This window comes from Setaria italica, chromosome VII (genome assembly GCF_000263155.2).
Source record: "Setaria italica strain Yugu1 chromosome VII, Setaria_italica_v2.0, whole genome shotgun sequence".
In the NCBI taxonomy this organism is placed as follows: Eukaryota; Viridiplantae; Streptophyta; class Magnoliopsida; order Poales; family Poaceae; genus Setaria; species Setaria italica.
Window position 1 is genome coordinate 25,347,844 of NC_028456.1, and position 16,480 is coordinate 25,364,323.

Genomic DNA, 16,480 nt, shown 5'->3' on the forward strand with positions numbered 1-16,480 from the left:
TGTCCAAAAAGTCTTAAATAGCTTGTAGCAGGCTGCTTTTGAATTTAAGCAACGCGATCATAGAACTTACGCAACCATTTATCCATACAGGAGCATGTTATAAAATAACACAGCAGGTACATCAGGATCAGGTTGGACATATCTCGTGAACAAATTGTTTCTTGGTAAGAAGAACGAAACCACTATTGCATATCTTAGATGTGATTTCACATACTACGGAGAGCAATCAAACTGAACTTTGTAACAGATTGAAATTGCACCATGCATGTACTAGTTTATTTTATTCTTCCTGCCCAGCAGGAACAAGCACACATGCAAGAGTTCAAGGAAAAAGCCAATCTCAAAATACATTTGAGAACCAAACAATGCAAACTATTACGCAGAAACAAACTGGTTCCCGAGCTGATACTGATCCATTTTCATTTTCAACCAGCAAACTGTATCAACTTCTCTAGATTCATAAATGACGATCCTCCATGCTCCAAAGCAGCCTTTGCTTTGGCCTTCAGCTCCTCGGCTTTCGTCCTCCTAGCCTCCCCATCCTCTCCTCCATCCATCAGAATGTCCAATGCTTTCTTCACCTGTTCCATTCCCACATCTGCCTTCGCCCTGCCGGCACCATTTTTGTCACCAGTCAGCACGCCCTCCGTGGGCTTCGTCACGCCGACGGACACACCGATCCGAAGCACGTCGACGATCAGCTTCTCGTTCAGGAACTGCTCGGCGGTGAACGGCCATGTGGCCATGGGAACGCCCGCGGCCACACTCTCCAGCGTCGATCCCCAGCCGCAGTGAGTCAGAAAGCCGCCGACGCCCGGGTGCTCCAAGATGGCAACCTGCGGCGCCCAGCCTCGAACAGCAAGGCACTGGGTCTCTGGGAGACCGTCATCATTGGTGTTGTGCTGTAACCACTCGTGGACGTCGTCTGGCAATGAGTCTGCACCCTTAATTACCCAGATGACAGGCCAGGGGCACGACACGAGCGCCAGCCCAAGCTGCATCAGCTGCTCCGGTGGCATGCGCCCGGCGCTGCCAAAGCTGACGTACAGCACAGAGTTAGCTTTCTTGGCGTCCAGCCACGCCATGCACCGTCTGGCGTCATCCGAGCAGGCCCGAGAATCGACGAGGCCAGGTGCGCCGCAAAGCGAGACGGGGCCGACGGCGAACACGGCCTTGCCCGTGACCGCCGCGAGGCGCGCGGCCGAGCCGTGTTCCAGCTCTTCGAAGCTGTTCACGACGATGCCGTCCACGGCCATCTCGAATTCCCGGAGCTCTCGGAGGCGACCCTCCGGAATGGAGCAGGAAGGCAGGAACTGCAGCGGCAGCTGCCTCCTGGCGAACTTGAATTCGAAAGGCGGCAGGACCGGGACGTCGAAGAGCTCGTCCAGCGACGCGACGGCCTCGTGCGGCTTGTGCGTGTTCAGGTACTCGCAGCACAGGAGGGCGAACGCGCAGAACCCGTGGAAGATGAAGCAGGGCGCGCCGAGTTCACGCGCCAGGCCGTGCGCCCACGTGTTGCACATCCCGGCGATGATGCAGCTCGGCCGGCGCGTCGCCGTGAGGACGCGGCAGTGCTGCGCCACGGCGTCGCCGTACCGCATGGTGGCGTCGAAGAAGTTGGGAACGAGGTCGAACGAGGGGGTGTGGTCGAGCCTCTCGCAGCCGTCCGGCAGGCCGGCCTCCACCGCCGGGAACGGGATCGCGGTAACCGTGATGCCCGCCGAGGAGGCTTGCCCGGCGCGTTCCACGCGGCCCTGGACGAGCTGCGCGCTGGCGGGCGTGGTGATGACGGTGACCGGCGCGCCGTGCGCGGCGAGGAGGCAGGCGATGTCGACTATGGGGATCATGTGGCTGGTGGCTGGCCATGGGATGACCACGAAGTGAGGCTTCGGGCACAGGGTGGCCTCCATTTGCTGTGTTCCTGTCACCTTGTCTAGATTGCGAGAACTTTGTGCACTTGTTGGCTTGTTGCAAGGAATCTTATAATTGTTGCGGCAGCCTTGCAGACTTGCAGTGCACAAAGCGAAGCGAGACAAGACTGGTGCCGGCACATGCATTGTCGTTTCTGCGTAGCCTGAACTAACTGACAGGGACTGGCTGGATCAGTGCAAACGTTGCTATATCCTGGGGCGGAGGAGTAGAAGATAAGATTCACATCGACCTGATACCCGAAGTGCAGTAGCATGAAATATTTTGCCTGTGTGTGGTACTCTAATGTGGGAGGAAAACATCAGTAAATTGTTCTTTTGAACTGCGGTGATTAATGCCTCATTTTCCAAAACTCCATCGATGATCTCTGTATACTATGCTCGGAACAGGAAGGAATATATCTTCATTCTGTGGCATCCAGAGGAGCACGATCCAAAGAGCAGCATTATCGTCACGCACCTCAAGTAACACTATCACAGAAATGACTCTACAACGTACTTAATCACTCACGAAACATATGATATGATACTATGCTCTATGCATTAGGGTGATTGTATCTTTTATAGTTTCACGTGACTCGAGCTTCGGACTTCGGAGAGTGTGACAAGACATACTCCCTCCGTCCCATTTTAACTGCAATCATGAAATTAAAAAAACGTCCCATATTAAACGTGCTCATCAGCCAAATCTCAAATGTACCAGGCTGTGCGAGTACACGTGGGTCTCGTTTGCAAAAAAAAAAAATTCCAAACACCCAGCGGGTTCAGCCATCCACCGCATGAGGAGTCTGACATGTTCTCGTTTCTTCCGCACTCTGCTGTGCATGTTGCTTCCCTAATTCATTTTAAAGTATATAATGCTGCAATGATTACTGCTATCTATTCCATGTACATAGGGACAATATCATTTCCTATCCATACTAATTTCATGTTCAAATCCTTAAAGTCCACTTATATTAGGACGAGGGAGTACAAAAGATAGTGGTTAGCCTAACCACATCGCGGGGGTGTCCATCTCCTGGAGTGACTCTCTGTCTCAACTTACGTAATCGATGACGCCAATGAACATATGAGATTTTCACTAATCAGCGATTGATCAAGTGAAAGGGACCGATTACACAGGAACGTGCACGCGAACTGTGAGTCTGCGTGATCGCTAATGTGTCTGGTCATTTAGGCTCGGAACGCCCATTTTGGCTGGACATTCAGCTCCACAGAGAGCCATTTATGGTCCTTGGAGTACTACCCTACAACGCATCGCCAAACGAGAAGTAGAAAGATATACGATTTCAAATTTGATTCTTAGGTGAAGATTTTGTATATCCTACAGTAAACTATTGGTTAACATAAACAAGTTATGACACTCAAACTTCCTTTTATTGGAATTTCACAGAAATACCAAGGCAGAATCTCAAATCCCCCTTCTCTTTTATTGTCATACTCCCTCCAATCTCTAAATGTTTGTCGTAATCAACACATTTTAGCTTCGACCATCAATATTACTTTAAATATTTATGCTTATTTTTAAAATAGTACGACTAGATTCGTCTTTAACAATAGTTTAAAATAGGAAAAAGTCTATTTTGGACCATCCAACTAATGCCTCGGTTTGATTTCATCCAACTATTTGATTCCATCCAACTCGAAAATCATGAATCTTCTGTTAAAACCGCTCATGTTTGACCATCTAGCAGTTTTGATTGGTGGTTTCGCTGACGTGGATGACACATTTGCAGTGGGACCCACATATCAGTTTTATCTTCTTCCCCTCCCTCTCCCTTTCTCCATCTTACCACTCTAAGGCACCCAGTAGCACCAGCAGCCGGAGGAGCAGCTCATGTGCCTGTCATCATCACCTGCCGCATGTTGGCCACCAGCCGCGCCTCGGCCCCTCATTACGTCGGGTGCCCCCAGCCGCCCCTCGGCTCCGGGGAGGCGGAGGCTGGTGAGTTCCTGGAGGAGGAGGCTTAGGCAGAGGTGGGTGCCAAGGAGGCGGTAGAGGAGGGGGCGGACTCCGTTGCGGTGGAGGAGATGGTGTAGGCTGGTGGCGGTGCGTGGGTGCTATTAGGGAGAAGAGGGTTGGTTGGCAGCGATGGCGGGGCTGTTTCAGATGCAGCCTTTTTTTCATTTTGAAGAGTGGCATCCTATGTTCACTATCTCGATCGAGGTATGGAGGTCAAAATAAATAGAATAATGATGAATGGAAAAAAGAGAAAATCCTTTAGCTGGATAAGAGGCGGATATAGCTAAGTGGATCAAGGCAGTGGATTGTGAAACCACCATGCGGGTTCAATTCTCGTCGTTCGCCCATCACATTATTGCAAATTCCAAAAATACAATTTTCCATATTGCTAGTTACGTATTTACTTACGGCGACGAAGAATAAAACTATCACTATATTTTTTCCTTTTCCTAGTTCTTCTTCCAAGCGCAGGATAACCCTTGCGGAGGAGCTCGTGGGGTCAGGAGGTGATGCGGAGGTGGAAAGCGGGACGCAACACAGGAGGAGGCGGATGAGGTGGTGGCGGTGACAAAGGGGCTGGCCCGTCGTTCGGGGAACTCGCACGTTCTGTGGCCGACGGTCGGGGCTCGGTGCGCCTTCGCTGCGCCTGGGGTCGTCCGCGCCCGGTGTTGCCCGTCGCCGAGCCACCAGCCCACGGTGCCTCGGTGCGGGCGTGAGGACCGGGAGAGCACCAGCAGCGGCGGCGCCAAGAAGAGGAAGTGGCTGGAGGGAGAGAAAGGGGAGGGAGGGGAAGAAGATTAAACTGACATGTGGGTCCCACTACCATGTGTCATTCACGTCAGCGAAACCACCGACTAAAACCACTAGATGGTCAAGCATGAATGGTTTTAACAGTTAGGTGGTTAAAGATTCCTGGTTTTCGAGTTCGATGATCTAAACCAAACCGAGGCATTATTTGTATGGTCAAAAATGAACTTTTTCCTTCAAAATATGACACATTTGCTAGATTTTGAATGCGTTCATTCGAACCAACGAAGGATTTCAAGGGCAATATACTATTAATTTATGGTCAAAACATGTCTTGCTGACTATATCGCTTCATGAAACGACAATTATTTGAAGGTTGAAGGGAGTACAAGTACAACGTGTATTCCAAACACACACCTATCATAGCGGTACAACAACTTTATCCGACAAAAGAAATCATAGCAAATAACCAAGGGGTGTTTGATGTTGGATTTAGGAGTATTAAACATAGTCTAATTATAAAACTATTTGCACAGATGGAGTCTAATTCTCGAGACGAATCTATTAAGCTTAATTAGTTCATGATTTGACAATATGATGCTACAGTAACCATTTGCTAATGATGCATTAATTAGTCTTAATAAATTCATCTCGCGAATTAGACTTCATCTGTGCAATTAGTTTTGTAATTAGTTCATATTTAATCCTCCTAATTAGCATCCAAACATCCAATGTTGGATGTTTCCCTGATAAAGTTTAGCACCTCGTATCCAAACACCCCCTAAATGTTCTGCGGTAACAGTTCGGCGGACGAGTGTGTTAAAACCCATGTGTTAGTTAGAGGCATCCAGCTTCAAACAAAAGATTGGATCAAATTCTCCAGATTAACGTAGGACGATCCTCCCTCCTCCAGAGCACCCTTCGCCTTCGCCTTCAGCTCCTGAGCCTTCCTCCTCCTTTCCTCCGCTTCAGCACCCTGATCCATCAGCCTCTCCAATGCCTTCATCACCTGTTCCATCCCCACCTCCGCCTCCGCCTCTGCTTTGCTGCCATCGGTTTTACTAGCGCTCAGGATGTTTTCCGTTGGCTTCGTCACGCCTACGGACACCCCGACACCAAGCACGTCCACGATGAGCCTCTCGTTGATGAACTGCTCGGCGAACAGCGGCCAGGTGGCCATGGGCATGCCGGCGGCGACGGCCTCCAGAGTCGAACCCCACCCGCAGTGCGTCAAGAAGCCGCCGACGGCCGGGTGGGCCAGGATGGCCACCTGCGGCGCCCACCCGCGCACCACCAGGCACTTGGTGTCCGCCACGCCGTCAGCGTCGTCGGTGTTCTCGCGCAGCCACTTGTTGACATCGTCGGGCAGGGAGTCAGCGCCCTTGACAACCCAGAGGACAGGCCAGGGGCACGAGACCAGAGCCATGCCGAGCTGCATGACCTGCGCGGGTGGCATGCACCCGGCGCTGCCGAAGCTGACGTACGCCACGGACCTGGACGCCTTGGTGTCCAGCCACGCCATGCATCGCCTCGCGTCTTCCGACATGGTCTCTGGATCCAGACTAGGCGAGTGGCTCAGCGAGACGGGGCCGACGGCGAGCACCTTTCTGCCCGTGGCCGCCGCAAGGAGCGCGGCGGAGCCGTGCTCCAGCTCCTCGAACGTGTTCACCACAACGCCGTCCACGGCCACGTCGAAATCCCGTATCTCCTGCAGCGGCCCTCCGCCCATGGAAGTCGACGGCGAGAAATGCGGCGGCAGCTGCCTTCGCGAGACCCTGCACTCGAACGACGGCAAGACCGGGACGTCGAAGGGCTCGTCGGGGGACGCCACCGCCTCGTGCGGCCTGTGCTTGAAGAGGTGCTCGATGCAGAGCAGCGCGAACGCGCCGAACCCGTGGAAGATGTAGCACGGCACGCCGAGCTCGCGCGCCAAGCCTAGCGCCCACGAGTGGCACATCCCGGCGACGATGCAGGTCGGCCGGCAGGGCGGCATGGAGGCGCCGCCGAGGCAGTGCCGCGCCACCGCCTCGCCGAACCGTTTGTTGGCGGCGAAGAAGCGGGGCACGTCGGCGGGGGACCGGAGGAGGTCCAGCCTCTCGCGGCCCTCGGGAAGGCCGGCCTCCGCGCCCGGGAACGGGATCGCGGTGACCGTGATCCCCACGCCGCCGCGCGGCGGCGTGGCACGGTCGTCGACGCGGCTCTGCACGACTGGCGCGTTGGCGGGCGTCGTGATGATGGTGACCGCCGCGCCGTGGGACGCGAGTAGGATGCCGATGTCGGTCATGGGGATGATGTGGCTGATGCTTCCCTGCCATGGGATGAGCACGAGGTGAGGCTTCGTGGTTCCCTCCATCTATGGCGTTACTCTTTGCAGTCGATGTAGCTAGCTTTCTTCTTGTGCCAAACTGACAGTTTGCTGGGCATTGTATAGCAGGTTGTCTTATGGCCGGTGCACTTTGTATGCTGGAAGTGTCGACATACGAGGTTCATGTAGGGGGGCGGGTCATGATTGATGACTACACTTTCTAGGTGTTTTCTGCCTGTAACCTCACGCCAGGAACAGCACACATGACACAGCATGGAGAAGTCCAAGATTTTGAAAGATACAAACTTTTACTAGCTAATCGGAAGGGCAGCATAGTCAATCCCGTGATGTGTTCAGCGATGATTTCGTTTGTTCAGCAAGACTGTCGCATACGCTTTTGCTGTCTAGCCATCTCTCGAGCGACTTTTCTCTACACGACTTATGTTTGACTTTGCATAGATTTGTGAGGACATCATGCACACATATAATCGGCACATAATATCGGCTCATTCTATATCTTTGACTCGGGGAAAAGTCGCTACTCAAAACTGACGGCAACGAATCTGGAAGGGTTAAGGAGAATCGTACGAACGTTGTAAGGCATGACAATTGAAAATGTTTTCATCTTATCTCTAGAATGTTTCATTTGTAGCATCCACAAACTTGCGACGATGATTACCACGTCAGCTGCGATTGTAGCTTTTGCAGGTTTGAAGAGTAGGGTAGCCATTACGTGTGTCGATGATCGATGATACGTGTGATGCTTGATGAAGTGAGAAGTGGATACTGGATAAGAACTGAAGAATTGTACTTGCGCTTGCGCACGGCGCACGACTTTCCGCATACAGCAGCACACAGGTAACCATCGTGGGGCTTTGGTTTCCCGACCTCCCTGGACTACTGACTCTTGTTTTCAGTCGTATAAAAAAATGCTCTTGTTTTCAGATATACGTCATCGATGACGCCAATGACCATGTGTGACAACTTTAGTGGATGAAAATTCCGTAACCATAGGATTGGGATTTCACGCGCCACAGAAAAATTCCATGCAGCGATATCTTACTGTTTGGCAAGTTCTAATTTCAGAACTTTTTTGAATCAATTGGAGCTAGTTATTGGTGGTTCCAAAAAATATCTAGACTAAAACTGCATGTATATCAGGAGCATCTAGACTAATCATTTGAACATACCTTAGACTAAATACATATATTAGGACCTATGTTGGAGTTAGCTTGCTAGGATTTTTATTTATTTTTTTAAAAAGAAAATCCACAATCTTCTATTTTAGAAATTACAAGGGAAAGCTAACTTGGGCTTCCTAGAACCCGATTTTTCTGCTCCGTAACACCCTATTATTGGACCCTCCAGCCATCTTTCTCACCACAGCAAGGCTCCAGCCATCTTCATCAACCACAACGACTCCACGACGACCCTAGTTAGTGTTTGGAGGTTTGGATTGGTTGGGGGCCGGGGGCGGAGGGAGTATCGATTCAAGAAGGAGGCCGCGGGCAGTGGAGAGGCAAGGTGGCGGTGGCACATTCAGCCAAGCAATGCTGGACAACCAGTAGGTGGGCCTGAGTGGTAGAGGTTGCTGCGGGCTACGTAGGATCTCGTCCGAGCTCGATGGCGGTGGACTGCTGGCATTGAGAGCTCTAGCCAGACCCTATCCAGCCACAATGGGGCGGTGGCACGTGGGGGGGGGCAGTGGGGCATGTGTGCTCGTGAAGAAGAACGGTGTCAGGTGTGACTTTGTTGCTCAATAAGACAGGCAAAGCATGACAGTCATTGGATCTTGATCTAATGGTCGAAATCGAGTACTAATGTGCTATCTTGCCTTAAAACACCCAAATGTCCTGTAGACACTCCCAAATTGTTGGAAGGGCATCTTCAATAGCGCCACGTCAGCAAATAAGTTTTACAGTGAACTTCTAAAAACTTATAGAATTTTTTTAAATTTTTTGAAAAATAAGGTGATCCTAGAGTATAACTTGTTTACAATGAGCGAGAGAAAAATTGAAAAAATAAGGAGATCCTACAGTATAACTTTTTTACAAGTATGTGTGTTGGGGGGTGGGGGGAGAAAGAGTTTGGAGGGGAATGTTGAAGAGCCGAGCGAGTGACCATATTACCTTTTTCTTCACAATTTACACACTTTTCAGTATAACACAAGCGATACAGATTTTAAGCGCATTGCACCTTAGTACAAAATTCATATCTCATATTAAATTCTTGTAAATTGTCGGGTTTCATGGCATACCCCTCTTCTTACTTATATTTTATGACACTCACGCTGAAACAGATACTTGTGCTGGTCCCACGCGTCAGTAAGACATGTCGAGCTTCAAACAAAAGATTGGATCAAAATTTCCAAATTATTGTAGGATGATCCTCCCTCCTCCAAAGCACCCTTCGCCTTCAGTTTTAGCTCATGAGCCTTCCTCCTCCTCTCCTCTCCTTCAGGTCCTTGATCCATCAGCATCTCCAATGCCTTCTTCACTTGTTCCATCCCCATCTCGGCCTCGGCCTCCGCTTCGCTGCCGCCGGCGCTAAATGCGGTGAAGATATTTTCGGTTGGCTTTGTCACGCCGATGGACACCCCAATGCCAAGCACGTCCACGATGAGCCGCTCGTTGATAAACTGCTCGGCGAAAAAGGGCCAGGTGGCCATGGGCACGCCGGCGGCGACGGCCTCAAGAGTCGAGCCCCAGCCACAGTGCGTCATGAAGCCGCCGACGGCCGGGTGGGCCAGGATGGCCACCTGGGGCGCCCACCCACGCACCACCAAGCACTTGCTGCTCGCCACGCCATCAGCGTCGGTGTTCTCGCAGAGCCACTCCTTGACGTCGCCGGGCAGGGAGTCGGCGCCCTTGATGAGCCAGAGGACAGGCGAGGGGCACGAGACCAGAGCCATGCCGAGCTGCATTAGCTGCGCAGGCGCCATGCGCCCGCCGCTGCCGAAGCTCACGTACACCACGGACCTGGGCTCCTTGGCGTCCAGCCACTCCATGCACCGCCTCGCGTCACCCGACGTGGACTGAAGATCGAGACCCCGCGAGCGGCAAAGCGAGACGGGCCCGACGGCGAACACCTTCTTGCCGTTGCCGGTGGCCTCCGCGAGGAGCGCCGCGGAGCCGCGCTCCAGCTCCTCGAAGGTGTTCACGACGACGCCGTCCGCGGCCACGTCAAACTCCCGCATCCCCTGCAGTGCCTTGCCGCCGACGGAGGCGGGCGGCAAGAAGTGCGGCGGCAGCTGCCTGGTCGACAGCCGGCACCGGAACTGCGGAAGGGCGGGGACGTCGAACGGCTCGTCGTCCGACGCGGCCGCCTCGTGCGGCCGGTGCTCGTACAGGTACTCGATGCAGAGCAGCGCGAAGGCGCCGAACCCGTGGAAGACGTAGCACGGCACGCCGAGCTCGCGCGCCAGGCCCAGCGCCCACGTCTGGCACATCCCGGAGATGACGCAGCTCGGCTGCCGGCGGGGCGCCTCATGGAGGCAGTGCCGCGCCACGGCCTCGCCGTGCCCCTTGTTGGCCACGAAGAAGCGGGGCACGTCGGCGGGGGACCGGAGCAGGTCCAGCCTCTCGCAGCCCTCGGGCAGGCCGGCGTCCGCGGCCGGGAACGGGATCGAGGTGACCGTGATCGCGGCGCGGGCGCGGTCGACGCGGCTCCGCGCGATCGCGGCGTTGACGGGCGTCGTGACGATGGTGACCTCGGCCCCGTGCGAGGCGAGGAGGCAGCCGAGGTCGGTCATGGGGATGACGTGGCTGATGGTTCCTGTCCATGGGAAGAGCACGAAGTGTGCCTTGGTGGCGCTCTCCATTTCCCGCGCAGCCAAGAGTTTAAGCCGGATGCTCGATGACTGCGCGCGAAATGGCTAGCTTTGCTGTGTGTCTGTGGGCTATGGCCTACGGCAAGCTGCTGACCTCTTTGCCACTATATATGCAGGTCCAGTGTGGCTTCGCACGCTGCGTACGCATACACGGCATGAGGATGAGTTTAGTACTGGTCCAGAGACAATGCCAGCATGACAGATGCACATGCACGACGACGGTCGACGGGGAGAAGAAGAAACGGAACTAGTCATCTAGTCGCTAAACTCCTCAGGAAAAAGATGGTTTGTTCGTACAGCAGAGCCGAACTGAGCATTGTCCATTCTGGACGAGAAGGAAATTGCTGATGACTAGGCCACTGGCTACCAGGCCCTGGACTAAGCACCGGATCGCCTTTTCTTTTTCGTAAGAAACCAAGGACGCGGCTGAACGGCCTGCCCCGGCTCCAATTTTACTGCAACTGGTTCAACCCATACTTTATTTTCAGCTTTTTTGGTTCATAGATTTCATTCACAAGCCTCCTTCTCAAACAACACGTACGGGCAAATCAGTCCACATCACCTTGCAGCCACAGCATCTGTAGAATAAATGAGCAGTCGTTACGGCTCATTTTCATTGCAGCGGACGTGTTCCGGGGATCTGGGCAAATGAACGTTGATCGTCGAGACAAGGGACGTTTTAGTATGTGTGGAATTCTCCTTCGTTTTCCTATTTTGAACAGTTGCGAGTTGTCTTGCAGGAGGGCGGAGCTATCGCATGACGTAATGACTTGCATCAGTTGGAGTCGCGCATGTCATTGGTGACGTCGAAAAGGTTTCTGTACGCGACTCTGTAATCGTATGTGGGACCAGATGTGCTGCAATTCATGCGGCCGGGAATATGGAGCTCTGCCGCGAAAATGCTTCCACGCCGAATTCGGCAATGAGAACTGCGGCAACAAGTGCTGGGCCGGGTGCCACTACAGCGTATGCGACTACGCGGTGTTCCACTATGTAGTAAGGGTAAGGTTCCGATGTAAATATGTGTATGGAATATAGAAATAAGATGAAAACGTTTTGAAAATGTTCCTTGCTCGGCATATAATTCGCTTTAGTGTCATGTGATGTCATCGCTATACGCACTTAGGTCGATAGCCAACATAAAAAACATCGGCCCAACAAAAAAAAAAGCACAATTTTGTTTGTATGGAGTGTTTTATCTAGGCCCGGCCCAAGCATAAGAGCGTCCGGTGCGGCACGCGTGCAGGCCCAGGTACGGCCCGTACCCCCTTCTCAACCCACGCCGGCACGCAGCCACCTCATTTTTTCCCTCCCCAGTTCCCCAGCCGCCGCCGCGCGCTGGCTCCTTCCGGCTCTCCCCCTTCCATTGCCGCCGCCGCCGCTCCCCTCGGCCGAGTTTGACGGCGGTCGGCGATTCCTCCTCTCCCCTCCCGCCCCTGGCCCCCCTTTTACCGCCGGGTGCCGGCATCACCGCCGCGGCCACCCGAACAGCGCAGCGCGTGCCTGGCTGCCTGCTAGGCGTTCACGGTTCACCCCTGCCCCTCATCTCAGTTTCTCTCCCCGTCTCTCTTCTCTCTTCGTCTTCCTTTCCTGGCGGCGACTACTGGGCGAGCGGCGGCGCTATTTGGTCTTCGCAGCCGCAGGGCCCTTTGCCGGCGACGAACAACCATCAGGTATGCCCTCCCTTCTCTTCCATTCCTGCTGTGCGATAAGGAGCAACGCTATTGTTCTAAAAAAACCATAAGCTATTGGAAGCTATTTATATTCCCATTGTATTACTATTACCTATAAGAGCTTCGATTTTGTTTGCAAAAATATCGGGTGTACATGTGTACACCTATGTCCTATGCTGGGTCCGCCCGCTGCATGATACCTTTACTAATCCAATCCATGGTTATCCTTCCTCAGTGCGCAAGATTGATATTACTTGGTTACTAATCGAGGCGCGGGTGCAATCGTTTGTGTGTTTATCCAGCTGAGCGGCCATGCGCCAACCAAGGTCCGGGCCAGGGAAGAGGCGGGGCCGCGGGCCGCGGATCCCCGCGACGACGCTTCGCAAGCAGCAGGCCGCGTTGGCGAATGTCGACCAGATCACGGGTGCCAAGATCCCCAAGAGCTTCGTTTTCTCCCGTGGCAAGCTCCCCTCCACGCTCCGCCACCTCCAACAGGACCTCCGCAAGGTCATGCTCCCCTACACTGCTCTCAATCTCAAGGTCCATCCCTATCCCTATTGCCTACTCAGCAATTGACAAGTGACTGAGGTTGTTCTGGTGCTCACAAGCTGTAATTGGTGTTCCCGCTTGAAACAATTGGCAGGAGAAGAAGCGGAATAACCTCAAGGACTTCGTCAATGTTGCCGGTCCGTTGGGAGTGACACATTTCTTGATCCTCTCGAACCCCAAGAGCCTGCCACATTTGCGCTTTTCCAATTCGCCACAGGGCCCAACCTTCACTTTCCAGATAGAGGAGTACGCACTCGCGGCAGACATTGCAAACTCCCAGAAGCGGCCAAGGTGCCCACCAGGGATATTCAAGAACTCACCACTGGTATATGCCACTAATGTGGAAAATTGTATTTGGATAGTTTTTGATGAAGATATCGGTCGCTGATACCTTGTTTTAATGTTAAATTCATGGATTGAGCAGGTCGTGCTGAGCGGGTTTTCAGGTCTTGGCAACCCTTTTGAGAGTTTGGTCGAATACTTTCAGCATATGGTCCCTGCCGTTGACCCAAGCACTGTAAGTATCGGGTGATAATGTCAACTTAATGTCTCAGTATTGCAATATTTTGATAATAATACTGTACTGTGCATAATAGGTCAAACTGGCAGAATGTCAAAGGATTCTGTTATTAAAATATGATAAAGAGAAGGAGGTTGTCGATTTCCGGCATTACTCCATCAAGCTCCAGCCTGTTGGGGTCAGTCGCAGGATTAGAAAGCTCATGCAGAACAATCAAGTTCCTGATCTAAGAGACCTTAAAGATGTTAGTGATTATGTGACAAAGTAAGTGCTGCTTTGCCGTTTATTGCAATTAGATTTTTTTTTTCAATTTTTCAGGAACGATGAACTGCATAGAAAACCATGAGAGCGAACAACACAAATTTGAACTTGTATATGGGTGCACTAAACTAATGTGATAAATTTAAGTAGGTTTTTTGCAAACACCATAGAGGGTGCACATAAAAGCTGCCAGATGTACAAATGGTTTAGTGAAATAACATGAAACAACCCTTTTTATGTCAAAATCATTTTTCAGATAATCTTTTTCAAAATTCATGTTTGCCATCTCAGAATTCGCAATATTCCCTGTGAAGGTTTGGGAGACATGCTGTGTAATTTTGTATTGTCATATGCCTCTATCGAAGTGCAACCAAATCTGATGTGGGTGCTTTATTTTTGCTGCGGGCTTATCCAAATAATATTGATAATATTTTCATATTATACATTAGTTACTAATGTTCATGAGGGTCAACGTAGTTAATTAAGTGCAAAAAGGAAGGTTATTGAAAGGAAGTGTTTGTGGAGGGAAGTGTAGTGAACTGATAGAACTAGTAGCATAACTGACTCTATGGAGACTGATGGCATTGCAACCAGCAACTACAGCTACAGGTAACTATTGTCATTTAGGTTACAAGTTATAATAGGGCAAGAAGGATTGCATAGTAGTATGGAACTATCTTGACAGTGTGCAAACAGATTTTGATCAAGTTATATGCTTCCGCTATATCCAACATGTTAATATTTTACTAGCATACACTAAGCTCTTCATGTAAGAAGAGGCTCCTCGTCAATAGTCTCAAATCACTATGGTCCAAGCAGGCCACCCATCCAGTAACTATAGTGGTGGCATGTTAAGCTGAACATGTGAAGCTACAGCCTACAGATGCTCTCAATGGTGGCATAGCATAGGCATAAAAGCTTCAGGCTGAAATGCTAAATTGTGTCAACTACTGTGAAGAAAACCATCAAGCATATAAAATTAGTGAGACTTCCATAATCTGAGCTTATGACCAGAGATAAACTAGCTGTAACCACCTACGTGGATATCCTAGAACTATATATTGCACGCATTGCCTATACTTTCAGTAAATGTGATATTTGTTTTCAGCAAAGAACAGAGGAATAGTAAAGCACAGAGAAGAAACAAAAATTATGACCAACATGATTCAGAATAGTAAAGTTTTAGGAGTTACTCCATTCTTTGTGTTTTGAGTGTGTGAGTCTTCAATGCACCCTCTCAAAATAGATAGTTAATATTTAGATTAGAGACGTCATGACATTTTGAGACCCTGCCAGTGTATATGATGGTGACTATCTGGTAATCACAGCGGCTCATAAACTAAGTACAATGTTTAAGCACCCATGGACAAGAAAACAAAGTGAAAAGACATAATCCTAAGAAAAAATAAAGACTAAAACTCAACACTTAGCAGGCTGCCGTGGAATGTCTTATTTTTCACCTGAAATGATCCCGTCGCTCTCAACTTCTGATTTGTTAGTTTGCTGCGTCCAGATTATTTTAATTAAAAAAACTGTTTGCTTTAATGATTAGGTAACTGTGCTGACCAAATATTAGTGCCTGCTATTGTGTTTTTATAAGTAATGCACCTTCTGTTGCTTGGATTTAATTTTGTATAATAAACCCTTGTGTTCACATTCACCAGAGCTGGATATGGATCTGAAAGTGAAGTAGATGATGAAGCAGCAACGGTAAGCCTACCAAGTGATGTTGACAAATTAAACCGGGCATCAAGAAAAAGCGCTGTTAGACTCCAGGAGATCGGACCACGGATGACTATGCGCCTTGTTAAAGTTGAGGCTGGGCTATGCTCGGGAGATGTCTTATACCCTTGGCCTGGTGAGTTTCCTCCGATGCTGTAATCTCCACCTCAAGTTATTTTTTAGTGTCGGTTGCATTTCTTTTCTGATTTTCTTTTATGTTACAGTGGCAAAGGAATCTGTGGGAGAGAAAGGGAAAGTAACTGAGGAAGAGATAGAAGGACAAGAAGAAACTGAGGATGAGCTGGAGGATGGGTCAGAGGACGAGATGGAGGAATAGCAATTTCGATGAGCTCATCAAAGCACTTATCACCCAGCATCTGCCTACAAGGATAGTCCACAGTGTGAAGCCACCACTCTCCTTCAACACTAAGGAGAACTTGGCTCATCCCCAGATGAAAACAAATGTGGTATATGCAGAAGCAGGTGTAGTGACAGTCCTAGATGTTTCATGCCGAATTAAACGGGCTCTGAGTGTTGTAGCATGATGCATTCATGCCAGTTTTGTGACTCAAGGTGTCTAGGTTTGGCTCACTAGTGTTAAAGTTTAACACCCGTCACATCGGATGTTTGAATGCTAATTAGGAGTATTAAACATAGGCTAATTACAAAACTAATTGCACAGATAGAGTGTAATTCGCGAGATGAATCTATTAAGCCTAATTATTACATGATTTGACAATGTGGTGCTACAGTAACCATTTGCTAATGATGGATTAATTAGGCTTAATAGATTCGTCTCGTGAATTAGCATAGGGTTCTGCAATTAGTTTTATAATTAGCTCATATTTAGTTCTCCTAATTAGCAACCGAACATTCGATGTGACACTGTTAAAGTTTAACACCTCGTATCTAAACACCCCCTCCAGTTAAAGGCCTGCCTACTTGCAACAAGGTTGAACACTAATCTGCGGTAGTTACAGATT

The 16,480-nt window shown here is 50.4% G+C and overlaps 4 protein-coding genes across 4 annotated transcripts; 1 reads left to right on the top strand and 3 right to left on the bottom strand.

Moving 5' to 3' along the window:
* Positions 1–220: 220 nt before the first annotated feature.
* LOC101769956 (UDP-glycosyltransferase 73D1) lies at positions 221–1,964 on the bottom strand. The gene has a single exon (XM_004976220.2). The coding sequence runs from the start codon at positions 1,908–1,910 to the stop codon at positions 426–428; it is 1,485 nt and encodes a 494-aa protein (XP_004976277.1). The 5' UTR covers positions 1,911–1,964; the 3' UTR covers positions 221–425.
* A 2,993-nt stretch (positions 1,965–4,957) lies between these two features.
* Positions 4,958–7,102, bottom strand: LOC101770363 (UDP-glycosyltransferase 73C6). The gene has a single exon (XM_004976221.3). The coding sequence runs from the start codon at positions 6,989–6,991 to the stop codon at positions 5,492–5,494; it is 1,500 nt and encodes a 499-aa protein (XP_004976278.1). The 5' UTR covers positions 6,992–7,102; the 3' UTR covers positions 4,958–5,491.
* Positions 7,103–9,064: 1,962 nt separating this feature from the next.
* LOC101770774 (UDP-glycosyltransferase 73C6) lies at positions 9,065–10,838 on the bottom strand. The gene has a single exon (XM_004976222.4). It carries the CDS (start codon positions 10,761–10,763, stop codon positions 9,285–9,287), a length of 1,479 nt encoding a protein of 492 aa, XP_004976279.1. The 5' UTR covers positions 10,764–10,838; the 3' UTR covers positions 9,065–9,284.
* A 1,251-nt stretch (positions 10,839–12,089) lies between these two features.
* On the top strand, positions 12,090–16,114 carry LOC101771159 (peter Pan-like protein). Its single transcript, XM_004976223.3, has 7 exons — positions 12,090–12,445; positions 12,748–12,985; positions 13,089–13,319; positions 13,419–13,511; positions 13,591–13,778; positions 15,440–15,633; positions 15,722–16,114. Exons 2-7 carry the CDS (start codon positions 12,758–12,760, stop codon positions 15,832–15,834), a joined length of 1,047 nt encoding a protein of 348 aa, XP_004976280.1. The 5' UTR covers positions 12,090–12,445; positions 12,748–12,757; the 3' UTR covers positions 15,835–16,114.
* Positions 16,115–16,480: the final 366 nt, after the last annotated feature.

Bases quoted from the DNA above. Each gene is read 5' to 3' on its own strand.
- LOC101771159 (XM_004976223.3), top strand. From the start codon at position 12,758: ATGCGCCAACCAAGGTCCGGGCCAGGGAAGAGGCGGGGCCGCGGGCCG. The intron at 13,512-13,590 runs GTAAGTATCGGG...TGTGCATAATAG, and splicing joins CTGCCGTTGACCCAAGCACT to GTCAAACTGGCAGAATGTCA. The intron at 13,779-15,439 runs GTAAGTGCTGCT...CACATTCACCAG, and splicing joins GTTAGTGATTATGTGACAAA to AGCTGGATATGGATCTGAAA.
- LOC101769956 (XM_004976220.2), bottom strand. From the start codon at position 1,910: ATGGAGGCCACCCTGTGCCCGAAGCCTCACTTCGTGGTCATCCCATGG.
- LOC101770774 (XM_004976222.4), bottom strand. From the start codon at position 10,763: ATGGAGAGCGCCACCAAGGCACACTTCGTGCTCTTCCCATGGACAGGA.
- LOC101770363 (XM_004976221.3), bottom strand. From the start codon at position 6,991: ATGGAGGGAACCACGAAGCCTCACCTCGTGCTCATCCCATGGCAGGGA.